The sequence below is a fragment of the Salmo trutta genome, chromosome 14, assembly GCF_901001165.1.
Source record: "Salmo trutta chromosome 14, fSalTru1.1, whole genome shotgun sequence".
In the NCBI taxonomy this organism is placed as follows: Eukaryota; Metazoa; Chordata; class Actinopteri; order Salmoniformes; family Salmonidae; genus Salmo; species Salmo trutta.
This window is the reverse complement of record NC_042970.1, coordinates 75,195,189-75,209,602: the sequence shown is the minus strand read 5'-3', so window position 1 is coordinate 75,209,602 and position 14,414 is coordinate 75,195,189. Positions and strand designations below refer to the sequence as shown.

The window sequence follows — 14,414 nt, the reverse complement described above, 5'->3', positions numbered from 1 at the left end:
GTGGCAGTCAAATGACAATGGAACTAAATACCACATTCTTAGCTCAGAGGACCCCAGGGTAACTGGGTAACATGAGTGAAGGCTACCCCTAACCCTGCCTGTGTAAAAAACGTTAAAAAACAAAGGCGAATCCTAAACTTCCAGTTACATTTTAACTTAGTCTCCCATTGTCATCAATGTTTGACTAAAGTGGAAGTTAGAATCCACCCCATAGACGCATGTAGAATGTAGTTTGACATCCAACATGCTTCAACAAGACTGTGTTTGCTCTGTAGTGTGTACCACAGATGTCCACTGACTATCTTGTAACCTTGGGAGCCTATCCCCTACAGGGGATTTAAAAGGCTGTTTGTTGTTGTGAGTCTACAGACTGAGTAGAGGGGGAGGAAGAAGAATAAAGTTGGCCCTAGACACTGATCTAAGGTCAGTTTTGCATTTTCTAATGGTTAAGGATGGTAAGCTGACCCAAGATCTGTGGCTACAGACAACTTCCACACAGAACAATTCAGTTCTGATGTGAGGCTAGAAAGATTAGACAGAATTTACCTGGCTCTCTACCTCCCCCTGGTGGCCATAATAGGTAAAGACACTGATATAAAACCCACTGTTATAGTGACTATCCAGACGAACAGTAGCTGTTATCAGTTATAGTCCATAGATAGGGTCTGTGCCGCATACAAATGATGACTAACAAAACATACAGGAGCATTATTACCTCAATTCTCTCAATAACAGCTGCTTCTTCTTTACATCATAATGGTGATTACATAAATCCAACTGCGTTGCCACACAAATCAATTGGGAATGTCAATTAGGGATGTCCATTGGGAAAAGTCCATTGGAAAAGTCCATAGGGAATGTTTGAGGTACATTTCCATAGTGTTCTTGTTGTTTTCTTCAGCCTGCTGTTACTGTTTTGTGTTGAAATGATCTGGGGTTTTTTATGTCTGAAAAGGAGAATTACCTTTCACCCCCACGGTAGCTTTTGTAAAGCACTTAACCCTCCCCCCTCCACACACACACACCAACTTTCAGCTCCGAGGCATCGTTTAGGCACAAACACACACACATAAACTTACACACACACCCTGTCCCTTGATCGTAGCAACAGGCGTGTGAGCACGTGTCCCAAGCTGAGCACACACACACCCTGGCCCTAGCTGACAACGGCTGGTTTGAGCACCAGCGCCCCAGGGGATTGAATCACCACCCAGGAGGGGAGGTCACGACCCGCCCCCGTCCCTCCGTACCCTCCCGCAGACAAATTCAATACCTCATCCTCCCTCTCCTCTTCACACCCGTCCTCCTCCTCCCCCTCCCTCCTGCTCTCCCCTCTCCCTAGCCGCCCCAGACCCATGGAAGCCAACCCAAACACGGATGCAGTCGAGAGTCCAAAGGGGAGCAGGGAGGAATCACACCAACCCAATCCCCCACCTCCCCTACATAGTGAGAACAAGGAGGCTCCAGGGTGACCTAGTCCGCTGAGATCCAGGGGGCCACACATGGCCGAGAGGGGCAGCGAGGCCCCTAGATGGTGGCCCCCTAGGAGAGAAGCCACGGCGGCCCCTCCTGGGATGATAATATGGGCCCCGCCAACATAGCCCATCTCGGAGACCCCTCTACCGTTACCTCCGTGGAGACCACCCCCTTTGAGGAACACCCCGAGCCCGGCCGAGGAGGCCTGTTCCTGGGTCGCGACGAAGTGTCCGTGGGCCTTGATGTGTTTGCGGAGGGAGCTGGGGTCGGTGTAGCGTTTAAGGCAGCCAGCCATCTTGCAGTAGTATGGCTTGTCGACGTAGTGGGTGCGCGTGTGCTTGAAGCGGTCGCTGGAGTTGGAGTAGCGCTTGCTGCAGCCCTCGTATGGACAGATGTACGGCTTCTCTCCTGGGAGAGGGAAAGACGAGAGAAGGATGGATGTGAAATTTCTTGTCAACTGACAGATCTTCAGATTGTGGAATGCATATGGTGTTAGCATTTCTTCTTGGACAGGTATGCCAGAAAAGCATCTTTGAATGACGGTATGCATGCATTAAAGATTATATGCCTGTGTGTGTGCGACATGTACGCATGCCTTTAATCTGACCCGAAGTACCCCACAACCACAATAAAAAAACACAGAGAGGTTCTGACAAAGAGACATAACAGCACAGCGGACTCTTACCCCCGCGGTTTCCTAACCCCGCGAGACAGCCTTTAGAGGGGAAATAAACAGCTGTTCTTTAGCAAAAATAATCAAACTGACCTGTGTGTGTGTGTGTGTACTGACCTGTGTGTGTGTGTGTACTGACCTGTGTGTGTGTGTGTGTGTGTGTGTGTGTGTGTACTGACCTGTGTGTGTGTGTACTGACCTGTGTGTGTGTGTGTGTACTGACCTGTGTGTGTGTGTACTGACCTGTGTGTGTGTGTGTGTGTGTACTGACCTGTGTGTGTGTGTACTGACCTGTGTGTGTGTGTGTGTGTGTGTGTGTACTGACGTGTGTGTGTGTGTGTACTGACGTGTGTGTGTGTGTGTGTGTGTGTGTGTGCTGACCTGTGTGTGTGTGTGTGTACACTGACCTGTGTGTGTGTGTGTACTGACCTGTGTGAGTGTGTGTGTGTACTGACCTCTGTGTGTGTGTGTGTACTGACCTCTGTGTGTGTGTGTGTACTGACCTCTGTGTGTGTGTGTGTACTGACCTCTGTGTGTGTGTGTGTGTACTGACCTCTGTGTGTGTGTGTGTGTGTGTGTGTACTGATCTGTGTGTGTGTGTGTGTACTGACCTCTGTGTGTTGTGTGTGTGTGTGTGTGTGTGTACTGACCTCTGTGTGTGTGTGTGTGTGTGTGTGTGTGTGTGTGTGTGTGTGTGTGTGTGTGTGTGTGTGTGTGTGTGTGTGTGTGTGAACTGACCTGTGTGTGTACTGACCTGTGTGTGTGTGTACTGACCTGTGTGTGTGTGTACTGACCTGTGTGTGTGTGTGTGTACTGACCTGTGTGTGTACTGACCTGTGTGTGTACTGACCTGTGTGTGTGTGTGTGTGTGTGTGTGTGTACTGACCTGTGTGTGAGCGTGTGTACTGACCTGTGTGTGAGCGTGTGTACTGACCTGTGTGTGAGCGTGTGTACTGACCTGTGTGTGAGCGTGTGTACTGACCTGTGTGTGTGTGTGAGCGTGTGTACTGACCTGTGTGTGAGCGTGTGTACTGACCTGTGTGTGAGCGTGTGTACTGACCTGTGTGTGAGCGTGTGTACTGACCTGTGTGTGAGCGTGTGTACTGACCTGTGTGTGAGCGTGTGTGTATCTTGAGGTTCTCCAGGCGAGAAAAGCTCTTGTTGCAGGTGGGACAGTGGTGAGGCTTCTCATTGGTGTGAGTCCTGATGTGGATCAACATCTTGTACCTGGGGGGAATACACACACACACACACACACACACACACACACACACACACACACACAGAGTGAACAAAGCTTTACACACATATATAAGTGGTGAATATACACTTGAGTGTACAAAACATTAAGAACACCTTCTTAATATTGAGTTGCACACCCCCACCCTTTTATTTTGTCCTCAGAACAGCCTCAATTTGTCGGGGAATGGACTCTGCAAGGTGTCAAAAGCGTTCCACAGGGATGCTGGCCCATGTTGACTCCAATGCTTCCTACAGTTGTGTCAAGTTGACTGAATTTCCTTTGGTTGGTGGACCATTCTTGATACACACGGGAAACTGTTGAGCGTGAAAATACCAGCAGCGTTGCAGTTCTTGACGCACTCAAACTGGTGCGCCTGGCACCTACTACCATACCCCGTTCAAAGGCACTTAAATATTTTGTCTTGCCCATTCACTCTCTGAATGCCACACATACACAATCCATGTCTCAAGGCTTAAAAATCCATATTCAACCTGTCTCCTCCCCTTCATCGACACTGATTGAAGTGGATTTAACAGGTGACATCAATAAGGGATCGTAGCTTTCACTGGGATTCACCTGGTCAGTCTGTCATAGAAAGAGCAGGTGTTCCTAATGTTTGGTACACTTAGCGTATGTATTTATAGTAATTTGTTAAACAAGAGTCAGATTTTCTTTTTATACACTTTTAAATCTGATTAGGGGCACCTTCATATCTGAAGATCAGAGACCCTCATACCTGCACGCTGAAGAATAAGCCTCTCCTACCTGGCGTTAAATCCCCTCCCGTTGCGGGCACAGCCCTCCCAGTGGCAGCAGTACCCAGAATCCTTTTCAGGTTTGACATGGTAGTCATTGATGTGATCCACCAGTTCCTGTAACGAGTCAAACAGCAGGTGGCACTAAAGAGCAGAGAGAGAGGGAGGGATGAGGGATAGAGAGAGAAAGGGAATGAGAGAGAGAGAGAGAGAGAGAGAGAGAGCGAGAGGGAGAAATGGGAAGGAGTCCATTTAGACTAGAGCATTTCAGGTAAGTGAACTGGAGCTGAGCATATGATATATGCTGTATATGAAAAAGTCATACTCATACTTCCACACATTTGAAGTACATGCTGACAGTTATCGCAGTGCAATTCAGATAGTAATGTGTTATGAATCGATGGATGGATGTACATTTGTCGGGAACATTATGAGTGTGTGACTACAAAGCAAATACAGGTATAAACAGTAAACTGTTGCGAAGAGTTTTGCAACATTACGATTCTGAATGCACCCCAGGGTACTCTATCCAGTCCACACACACACACCCCCTCTCCGTACCACCTGTCAATCGCATACCTTCATCCAACGGCAGGCCAGCTGCTCGTCCGATGAGGGATCGGGTGACGCCCGCTTCTCCCCGGGTTGACCAATGAACATGGAGGAGGGCAGGTTGAACCCGCCCCCTGTGGTCCCGATTGGCAGGAAGATCTGGAAGCCCTGCGGAGAAGCACCGCCTTCCAGGTAACGAGGGAGAGCTGCTTCCTGAGTGAGAGAGAGAGAGAGAGAGAGAGAGAAGTGGGAGGAGGGAGTGAGAGGGGAGAATAATGATGAGAGTGTGTCAACTGAGGCCACAGTCTGTCTGTCTGTCTGTCTGTCTGTCTGTCTGTTACCCCTCCAGTCCTGTTTTAAATCTGATTAAGTGAGAACCACAGTATGACTGTGTGCAGACAGCATGCTGGCAAATTAGATTCACTACAGATTTAATTCACTTCTGTCCACTATGTGTGGAGTGTATTCACTAATCAACTATCCCACATTCTGACCAGACTGCCTGCCACACGTAGACACACACATTCACACTCACACTCCCTATAATGAACCTCTATACTAAGAAGCTCTATAGAGAGAACTCTCTTCTCTCCTACTCAATCTTTTTTCCCTTCAGACACAAAATAGTTATGTGTTAAGTAAAACTGTCACCATGAAATTGTTTCAAATGTTTCTCACACCACGGGCCGTATTCACAAAGCGTCTCAGTGTAGGAGTGTTCATCTAGGATCAATTCTGCCTTTTAAATCATAATGAATAAGTTAGAGTCTCCTACTCTGAGTGGCTTTGTGAATACAGGCCCATGTTTATTACATACAGGCTCACCCGGCTGTCACCCCACCCATCATTGCACATTGGTTTGACTCAGAGTAGGATCAAGTTGCCCCTACACATACTGACCTAAGATCAGTTTTGAGTTATTCCCCTGACTATGTTATGCTTGGGAGGAGTTGTATAAGCAGATCCTAGATCTGTAGCTAGGGGCAACTTCTTCCTCCCTGTCACACACACGCACCAGTGGAGACTGCTGAGGGGAGGACGGCTCATAATAATGTCTGGAAAGGAGTACATGGAATGGTATCAAACACATGGAAACTACATGTTTGATGTATTTCATACCATTCCACTTACTGCGCTCCAGTCATTACCATGAGTCCGTCCTCCCTAATGAAGGTTCCACCAACCTCCTGTGGCACGCAAACACGCTGACTTACCCTGGAGTAGATGGGTGTGGCTGGGCTGCAGCTGGGTGGGTAGTCCAGGGGTGAGGAGGGGGAGGCAGAGGGGGAGGGTGCATGGCGGGAGGAGGGGGAGGGTGCGTGTCGGAAGGAGGGGGAGAGACTCAGGTCCATGGCAGGGGGGGTGCAGGAACCTGCCCTCTCCTGGTGGTACAGGGGGGTACCTGGTGGGGGGAGTTGGGGTGAGGTCACACACGAGAGCCATGTATAGTACATATGAGCAGCACACACACACACACTCACTCACTCACTCACTCACTCTCAGTCTCTCACAAAGACACACAGACTGACACCACTTACATAGCATTGGTTAGCAAGGCTATCTTTGGTTAGCGTGGCTGTCGTTGTTTAGCGAGGCTGTCGTTGGTTAGCGAGGCTGTCATTGGTTAGCGAGGCTGTCATTGGTTAGCGAGGCTATCGTTGGTTAGCGAGGCTGTCATTGGTTAGCGAGGCTATCGTTGGTTAGCGAGGCTGTCATTGGTTAGCGAGGCTGTCATTGGTTAGCGAGGCTATCGTTGGTTAGCGAGGCTGTCATTGGTTAGCGAGGCTATCGTTGGTTAGCGAGACTGTCATTGGTTAGCGAGGCTATCGTTGGTTAGCGAGGCTGTCATTGGTTAGCACAGCTGCAGTCTGCAGTGCCACTCTGCTGTCCATAATGACACACTCACACTCCATAACAACATTTAAAGTGTATACAACAGCGGGTAATGAGAGGAGCATGATATTGATTTGAGACGTATTCCATGTCCCAAATGGTACCTTTCCCTACATAGTGTACTACTTTTAACCAGAGCCATATGGGCCAAGTGCACTGTAAAGGGAATACGGTGCCACTTGGGACACACACATGGACTCACTGGCCTCTAAGACAACGAGAAATGAATAGAGGGATTTGTGTGTGTGTGTGAGAGAGAGAGAGAGAGAGAGAGAGAGAGAGAGAGTGAGAGTGAGAGTGTGTGTGTTTACCTGGAGAGGGAGGTGGTGAGGGGTAGGTCATCGGTAGGTTACGTAGCAGACGTTGTCGTGTGGCACTGAGGGGGGCGCAGATGGAGGCCGAACACGCCCTCTTTCCCAACCTGACCCTCCCACTGGCCTGTGGAAGCTTCAGGTCCAGAGGCTCGTCCAATGACACCATGGCAACTATAGTATTCCCACCCACCAGTAGAGAAGGGACAATCATAATGCTCGTTAGTGAAGGCCATGACCAATCAAAGAATAACAAACAATCACATTTCCACTAGTAGGACAGGAGTTTTTCTAACCATCTGACATGACTAGGAATAACTCTGGTCTTTCCTTTAACTACTCCCCAGTCAGATCAGCTGATCAGGAACAACTCTGGTCTTTCCTTTAACTACTCCCCAGTCAGATCAGCTGATCAGGAACAACTCTGGTCTTTCCTTTAACTACTCCCCAGTCAGATCAGCTGATCAGGAACAACTCTGGTCTTTCCTTTAACTACTCCCCAGTCAGATCAGCTGATCAGGAACAACTCTGGTCTTTCCTTTAACTACTCCCCAGTCAGATTAGCTGATCAGGAACAACTCTGGTCTTTCCTTTAACTACTCCCCAGTCAGATCAGCTGATCGGGAACAACTCTGGTCTTTCCTTTAACTACTCCCCAGTCAGATCAGCTGATCGGGAACAACTCTGGTCTTTCCTTTAACTACTCCCCAGTCAGATCAGCTGATCAGCAACAACTCTTGGGTCAATTTTTCTATATTTTATCCAACTTCAAATAAATCCCAATAGCCCCATTTCTGTAATTCTGTAGATCTGAATGGAGTGGATAGTATAGTAATCCTATAGCTAAATATTATGGTATGGTATGGTAATCCTATCCTATAGCTAAGTATTATGGTATAGTAATCCTATAGCTAAATATGATGGTATGGTAATCATATAGATAAATATTATGGTATGGTAATCATATAGCTAAATATTATGGTATGTATGGTAACCATATAGCTAAATATTATGGTATGGTAATCATATAGCTAAATATTATGGAATGGTATGGTAATAATATAGCTAAATATTATGGTATGGTATGGTAATCCTAGAGCTAAATATTATGGTATGGTAATCCTATTGCTAAATATTATGGTATGGTAATCATATAGATAAATATTATGGTATGGTAATCATATAGCTAAATATTATGGTATGGTATGGTAATCCTAGAGCTAAATATTATGGTATGGTAATCCTATTGCTAAATATTATGGTATCGTAATCCTATAGCTAAGTATTATGGTATGGTAATCATATAGCTAAATATTATGGTATCGTAATCCTATAGCTAAGTATTATGGTATGGTAATCCTATAGCTAAATATTATGGTATGTAATCCTATAGCTAAATATTATGGTATGGTATGGTAATCCTATAGCTAAATATTATGGTATGGTATGGTAATCCTATAGCTAAATATTATGGTATGTAATCCTATAGCTAAATATTATGGTATGGTATGGTAATCCTATAGCTAAGTATTATGGTATGGTATGGTTATCCTATCCTACAGCTAAGTATTATGGTATGGTATGGTTATCCTACAGCTAAGTATTATGGTATGGTATGGTTATCCTACAGCTAAGTATTATGGTATGGCAATCCAATAGCTAAATATGATGGTATGGTATGGTTATCCTATGCTATTGCTAATTATTATGGTATAGTATGGTAATCATATAGCTAAATATTATAGCATGGTATGGTAATCATATATCTACGTATTATGGTATGGTAATCATATATCTAAGTATTATGGTATGGTAATCCTATAGCTAAATATTATAGCATGGTATGGTAATCATATATCTACGTATTATGGTATGGTAATCATATATCTAAGTATTATGGTATGGTAATCCTATAGCTAAATATTATGGTATGGTATGGTAATCATATATCTAAGTATTATGGTATATTAATCCTATAGCTGTCACGACTTCCGCCAAAGTCGGCTCCTCTCCTTGTTCGGGCGGCGTTCAGCGATCGACGTCACCAGCTTTCTAGCTATCGCCGCTCCATTTTCAATTTTTCCATTGGTTTTGTCTTGTTCCATACACCCCTGGTTTTCATTCCCTAATCCCACTGCATGTATTTAGTCCTCTGTTCCCCTCCATGTCTTTGTGTGATATTGTTGTATGTTATGTGGGTATTTACCACGTGCCTGTATTTTGTTCATGTTCCGTGTTTTGGGCACGTTTATTATATTCTGTGCTGTTGTTTTTGGAATGGAATAAAAGTGCGCCTGTTACTACACGCTATTCTCCTGCACCTGACTTTGCCTCCCTTACAATAACAATAGCTAAATATTATAGCATGGTATGGTAATCTGATTGTTTAATATTAAGGTATGGTAATCCTATAGCTAAGTATTATGGGATGGTAATCCTATAGCTAAATGATGGTATGTTACTGGGCATGAATACAATAGCGTGACCCAGATCCAAACTGCTTTTCCTCAGTAGCCACAGGCAATTAACTGTAGCATTGAGACATGGCTCTCTGTGCATATTTCCATCAACTGGGTGGGACTGGGTTTGTTCAGAAGCAACTTTCTCACACGCAACAAGAGCTTTCACACACGTTACACACACATCATTCTACACACACGCACAGAGGCCTTTACAACACATCATGTTACACACACACACACACACACACACACACACACACACATGCAAATGTTGCACACACACAAGAGCTATTGTACACACATATTTGTTACACACATAACAAAAACCCTAGTACACATGAACATCATGTTACACACACACACACACACACACAGAGGCCTTTACACACACACACACACACACACACACATGGGCTTAAGACACGGATGTAAAAACACTACAGCAAATTAAAGTATTTTAACATTTTATTACGCAAGACACAAAACAATGTTCGTAACCATAACAAAGACACACACACACACACACACACACTTCATCAAGGATGTGACAGCCACACAAACATCTTGATCAACAGTGCCTTTTGTCAAATATCAGAACAGTTAGATGAAGTGAAGAGCTAGTTATAGGGAGGGTGAGGGGCTGGATAAGGGAGGGTGAGGGGCTGGATATGGGGAGGGTGAGGGGCTGGATAAGGGAGGGTGAGGGGCTGGATATAGGGAGGGTGAGGGGCTGGATAAGGGAGGGTGAGGGGCTGGATATGGGGAGGGTGAGGGGCTGGATAAGGGAGGGTGAGGGGCTGGATAAGGGAGGGTGAGGGGCTGGAAATAGGGAGGGTGAGGGGCTGGATAAGGGAGGGTGAGGGGCTGGATATAGGGAGGGTGAAGGGCTGGATAAGGGAGGGTGAGGGGCTGGATATAGGGAGGGTGAGGGGCTGGATGAGTGGGGGGATGAGTACAGGGCAGAGTATGTGTTTGTTCGCCCCATACACTTCCTCACTGAGCCATGGGATGGGGTCAGCTGCTCTTTGTAGAAGCTCCTCTCTGCTTCTCTCAGAGAAGCCTTTGTCCCCCTCTACCTCCCATAGAGAAACAGACTGGGACAGTGTGGTGTGTGTCTGAATGAGATAATTATGTCTCCCTTGGGCCTCCCATGTTCGACACACATCTACACTTCCCTCTAACCTCCCCTCCACACTCCCCTCTACACTCCCATCTACACTAAAGTCTACACATACACCCACTCACACTTGTCTCAACAAGCCCACTTGCTATCTCTCTGTCTTTCATCCTATTCCTCTGGTAAATGAGCAATTACACAAACACACACACCAACACACACACACTGTCCCATTTTCTCATATGCTCAGACACACACACGTCAGCAACTCCCTGTAGAGTACAGTGGTTCTGTGAGAGAGAACAACACGTCTGTTAGGGCTGCTAAACGCTAGTGGAAGACTAGAGGAAGTTCCACCCAGTCTCACAGCACGCTGCGAAGAGTACACGTCTGACCTGTCAACCAAACGCTCACTTAAGATGCCCCATACACACACACACACTCACACTGTATGCACACACACATAGTGTACGAACGCACGCATACACACAGTATGCATTGCACTCGCACACACACAAATGTGTACGTACACACTTGCATATGCGCACACATACGCAGCCCCCCCCCCCCTTTCCAGAGTCAGCAAAAAAGCTTTGACCCAGTGAACTCCTTAGTGAGCGTCAAATCCTGACTCCAGATTTATGTGAGTAACTATGTGATCAGAGTCTAACACGGATCTGTCAATGACATCAGTGTGTAGAGGTCAGTAACAGTTAGTTCAGGTGCTGAGGAGGGAGACCTTACTATACTACACCAGCTGCAGCCAGCTTCAAAACAATACACACACCACACACACACACACACACACACCACACACACACACACACCACCCCACACACCACACACACCACAAGACACCACACACACACACACACACCACACACACACACACGGTTTCATTTATTTATTCACAAAGGCAGCATTTTCATCTACTGACCTCTTTCATTAAAGCTTCCCTTATCAGCTACACATTAATGTCAACGAAGGGTAACAGGGCTGTTAGAGCCGTAAAGTCTACTCTGTGATATTAACACACTTTTACAGTAAACCCACTGAACTGGAATAAGTGTAAACCTGTTGGGATATACACTGCAATTATATAATACAGAAAATATCTCCAATATACAGTAATATAGAACAGACTCCTCACCACAATGAAGTCAGTGTTACAGTTAGTTACACACACACACAGTAGACATACAGTACACACACACTTCTCACTGCGTGCCAACTCACCACAGTGGCTCTGCATTCCATAAGAACCTCCCTAACTTCTCACACACACTGCTATTCAGAGTATTGTTGAGGCATGGACATACGCCACCATATGTATGCACACACACACACACACACACACACACACACACACACACACACACACACGGCTCCCCCTTCCTCTCACTCTTTTCCTCACTGACCTCCCTTTGGGCAGAATGCCCAGGCCCCCTTACTGATCCCCCGCCACCCAACACATACACACTGCACCACAGGCAGTCTCAGCAGACCCCCCTCTATACCCCTTAGCTCCAGAGTACAGTATGTCACACACACACACACACACACACACACACACACACACACACACACACACACACACACACAGTGGTGTATCACACACCCTGAGATGAGAGATTCTTTCCTCCTCAGACAGGAAACCTTCGTTTCCACGGCGCCCTGAGCTGGCCTCTCCCTCCTCCGTACACGCCTCTCCCTTGCCCTCTTTCACTCCTTCTCTCTCCCTCCCTTCTTCTTTCTCTCCTTCCTTTGGCGTTCCTTTCCTATGTATCGTACCCCCTTAAAGCCTCTCCCTTGCCCTCTTTCACTCCTTCTCTCTCCCTCCCTTCTTCTTTCTCTCCTTCCTTTGGCGTTCCTTTCCTATGTATCGTACCCCCTTAAAGCCTCTCCCTTGCCCTCTTTCACTCCTTCTCTCTCCCTCCCTTCTTCTTTCTCTCCTTCCTTTGGCGTTCCTTTCCTATGTATCGTACCCCCTTAAAGCCTCTCCCTTGCCCTCTTTCACTCCTTCTCTCTCCCTCCCTTCTTCTTTCTCTCCTTCCTTTGGCGTTCCTTTCCTATGTATCGTACCCCCTTAAAGCCTCTCCCTTGCCCTCTTTCACTCCTCTCTCACTCCCTTTTTCTTCTCTCCCTCCTTCTCTGTCTCTTTCTTTTTCCTGTGGCTTAATTTCTTCTCCAAATCCTCAGTTGTATCATATCCCCTAACGCCTCTCTCTTGCCCTTTTTCACTCCTTCTATCCCTCCCTCCCTTCCTGTGGTTTGCCTTAACTCTCAACTCTATCATACCCCCCTAACGCCTCTCTCTTGCCCTTTTTCACTCCTTCTATCCCTCCCTCCCTTCCTGTGGTTTGCCTTAACTCTCAACTCTATCATACCCCCCTAACGCCTCTCTCTTGCCCTTTTTCACTCCTTCTATCCCTCCCTCCCTTCCTGTGGTTTGCCTTAACTCTCAACTCTATCATACCCCCCTAACGCCTCTCTCTTGCCCTCTTTCACTGCTTCTCTCCCTCCTTTCCTCTCTCTCTCTCTCCATTCCCTCACTCCCCTTTTCTCATAAACTCCCTTTTTCTTGTTTTTTTCTCTACTATTCTCTACTCCTTTACTTCGTCCACACTCTGTCTATGTCTCTCCTGCTGTTTGTCATAAGACTATTTATTCTCTTTCATTTCGTTTTTTTAGGGAATGTCTTCATACGTTTGTTAGTTATGTCTGTTCTGACTTTCTGTAAAAGTTATATTCTTCCATTTCTTCCTCTTCGTCCCTCTCTCTCGTCAAATTTCTCCATCCCTCCATGTCATTATAAGCCATTATGCAACAGCATATGCACTTTCTCTCTGTGTCTACAAACCAAGCCTGTATACATGCATATAATGTTGCAATGGTATTGCATAAAGCCTTGTAAGGACGTAGTAACGACAATGTTGTTGATCCATCTTCAGTTTTCCACCTTTACAGCCATTGAACTCTATAGATGTTTTAAAATCCCCAGTGGCCTCCTGGTGACATCCCCTGAGCAGGTTCCTTCCTGTCCTGCAGCTCAGTTCAGAAAGACGACTGTATCTTTCTTGTGTCTGGGTGGTTTAATACATCACCCTCAGCATAATGATTCAGTTGACCATACTTAAAGAGATATCCAATGTCTTATTTGCTATTGTTACCCATCTACCAATCACTGCCCTTTATGAGGCTTTCAAAAATGTCTATGTAGTTGAATCTGTGCTTGAAATTCAATACTTGACTGAGGAACTTTCTTAAGCCAAATTTTACTCTTGAACTCATTTAGGCTTGTCTAAACAAAAGGGGTGAATACTTTCGAAACAACTATATTTGAGTTATTTTGTTTTCATTAATGTTAACATTTGTAGAATCTTCTTTTCACTTTGACATAATGGAATATTTTGTGCATATCAATTACATGAAACTATCACAATGAAATTCATTTCAGTCCCACTTTGTCGCGCAACAAAATGTGAAATGTGAATACTTATGATGCTCACTGTAACAAATGTATGGAGAAGAATTGACAGAGAGAGCGAGTGAGAGAGAGTGAGAGAGAGCCAGAGAGAGAGAGAGAGAGCGAGAGAGAGAGAGAGAGAGTGAGAGAGAGCCAGAGAGAGAGAGAGAGAGAGAGCCAGAGAGAGAGAGAGAGAGAGAGAGCGAGAGAGAGCCAGAGAGAGAGAGAGAGAGAATAAGCCAGAGAGAGGCGAGAAGAGAGATGACATAGTAGAGAATGAGAGTGGAGAGAGTCCAGAGGAAGAGGAGAGAGAGAGGAGAAAGACCAGAGGAGAAGAAGAGCTCTAGAGAGAGAGAAGAGAGAAAGAGAGAGAGAGAGCCAGAGGAAGAGAGACATAGAAGATCAGAGAAGAGAGAAGAGAGAGAGAGAGAGAAACAGAAGTACGAGAGAGGATAGAGAGAAGAGA

The 14,414-nt window shown here is 45.9% G+C and overlaps 1 protein-coding gene across 1 annotated transcript in view; it reads right to left on the bottom strand.

Moving 5' to 3' along the window:
• Positions 1-1,324: 1,324 nt before the first annotated feature.
• The window catches only part of LOC115147873 (zinc finger protein GLIS2), a gene marked incomplete at its 3' end in the record, with an annotated part of 27,249 nt that continues 14,159 nt past the window's right edge, over positions 1,325-14,414 (bottom strand). Inside the window, exons 2-7 of the mRNA XM_029690138.1 lie at positions 6,904-7,077; positions 5,914-6,101; positions 4,727-4,912; positions 4,158-4,291; positions 3,258-3,376; positions 1,325-1,884 (exon numbers count right to left, since the gene is read on the bottom strand). Of these exons, the coding sequence (XP_029545998.1) occupies positions 1,325-1,884; positions 3,258-3,376; positions 4,158-4,291; positions 4,727-4,912; positions 5,914-6,101; positions 6,904-7,072 (1,356 nt within the window). The remainder of the gene's footprint in view (positions 1,885-3,257; positions 3,377-4,157; positions 4,292-4,726; positions 4,913-5,913; positions 6,102-6,903; positions 7,078-14,414) is intronic.